At 43.5% G+C, this 1,616-nt stretch overlaps 1 protein-coding gene across 1 annotated transcript in view; it reads left to right on the plus strand.

The window, feature by feature from the left end:
- The first annotated feature begins 317 nt into the window (after positions 1 to 317).
- LOC108622216 (segmentation protein Runt) overlaps positions 318 to 1,616 on the plus strand; it is an 8,244-nt gene continuing 6,945 nt past the window's right edge. The window contains exons 1-2 of the mRNA XM_018019935.2: positions 318 to 971; positions 1,296 to 1,409. Coding sequence (XP_017875424.1) covers positions 650 to 971; positions 1,296 to 1,409 — 436 coding nt within the window. The 5' untranslated portion in view covers positions 318 to 649. The remainder of the gene's footprint in view (positions 972 to 1,295; positions 1,410 to 1,616) is intronic.

Raw genomic sequence — 1,616 nt, forward strand, 5'->3', positions numbered from 1 at the left:
GAGAACGGGGGGTGAGTGCGGCTCGCGTGACGCGCGACGCGAGAGGGAAGATGGGAAGCGGTAAGGAAGAGTCGCGGTGGCTTCGGGCACCCTTCGTTGGAGAGGCTGAGCAGGCTTGCCGTGAGCCCCTTTCGCAAGGTTCTCCCCCTAAGCCTGGTTAGGGGTGAAGGCGGCGAGCCGCGGAGGCCACAACACGACCGCTGCCCTCATTGGTCGACGCGCTTCCCCTGGGTGGGGCTCCGGAAAAATTGGTGGGGATAAAAATCCCCTCTAAATAGCTGCGGCTACGGCCGCGAAAAACTAGAGCCCGCTCGGCTGGCATCGAGTGCGCGTCGGTTCACCAACGTTTTTAGCTGCTGTTACTAGCCCCCGTATACTGTTCGTGCGTTGTTTTGTGTTCTCCGTTCATGCCGCGAGAGTAAACGAAGAGACGACCGTTGACTCTTACATAAACTATCTCACATAAACCATTTTTATTTGATAAGTGTATATAAAATTGATCGACTAACTTTGGTGGTTTGCTGCTTCTGTGTGTAGTTCGGATACATTCGGTGTGACACGCAGTGCTTAAATATTTGAACCATCCGTGTTGCCCGAAGGATTATTACACAACGGCTGGATTTTTTAATATAAACGTGCATGACACAAAATGCATTTGCCGGAAGGTCCGATGAGTATGGAGCACCTTAACGCAATACATGAATCGCTGCAAGCTTCTCACGGTAACTTGGTGAGGACCGGAAGTCCCGCCATACTCTGTACCTCGTTACCGTCCCACTGGAGGTCGAACAAGTCATTGCCACACGCGTTCAAGGTCGTCGCCCTCGACGAAGTTAGCGACGGCACCATGGTTACTATCAGAGCTGGTAACGACGAGAATTGTTGCGGCGAACTCAGGAATTGCACCGCGGTAATGAAGAACCAAGTAGCTAAATTCAACGATCTCAGATTCGTGGGTCGCAGCGGAAGAGGTCAGTTCAACTGCCATTGTGTACACAATTTCTTAAAAATGATAAACTCTCTTTCATAATTTTGTACTACTTTGATTAGTTCGATGATTATAGAAAGACTTCAGTTTGATGGTCATGAAAAATCTTAAAGTCTTGTGAAATTCTTTGAGAAAAAATTTGTTACCAATTTGTCAATATTCATGATCGTACGCTTATTAATTTTGCACTACTTACGATTAGTTCGATGATTATAGAAAGACTTCAAAAATTTCTTAAAAATAGATTCCTTATTAATTTGGTACTTTGATAGATTAAATAATTAGACGATCTTTTGTGTCACTTTAGGTAAATCGTTCTCGTTGACGATCCAAATAAGTACAGTACCATTTCAAGTGGCAACTTATACCAAAGCTATCAAAGTAACTGTGGATGGCCCAAGAGAACCGAGATCCAAGTCGAGTAAGTAGATTAATAACTTAATATAACCTTCACTGTATAATCTGAGTCTCTTATTTTATAACTTCTGCACTCTTCTTTTTAACACCTTGATCTTCACTATAAAATGCTATTTTTATTTCTTCATTTCTGCAATTCTTTAGACTTTTCGATTTGACATGCTTCCTCCGCATTTTTATTATATCAAAAGATTTTCAATGAGATCTTTAT

The sequence above is a fragment of the Ceratina calcarata genome, unplaced genomic scaffold (assembly GCF_001652005.2).
Source record: "Ceratina calcarata isolate Rehan_Ccalc_2016 unplaced genomic scaffold, ASM165200v1 scaffold211.2, whole genome shotgun sequence".
Taxonomy (NCBI): Eukaryota; Metazoa; Arthropoda; class Insecta; order Hymenoptera; family Apidae; genus Ceratina; species Ceratina calcarata.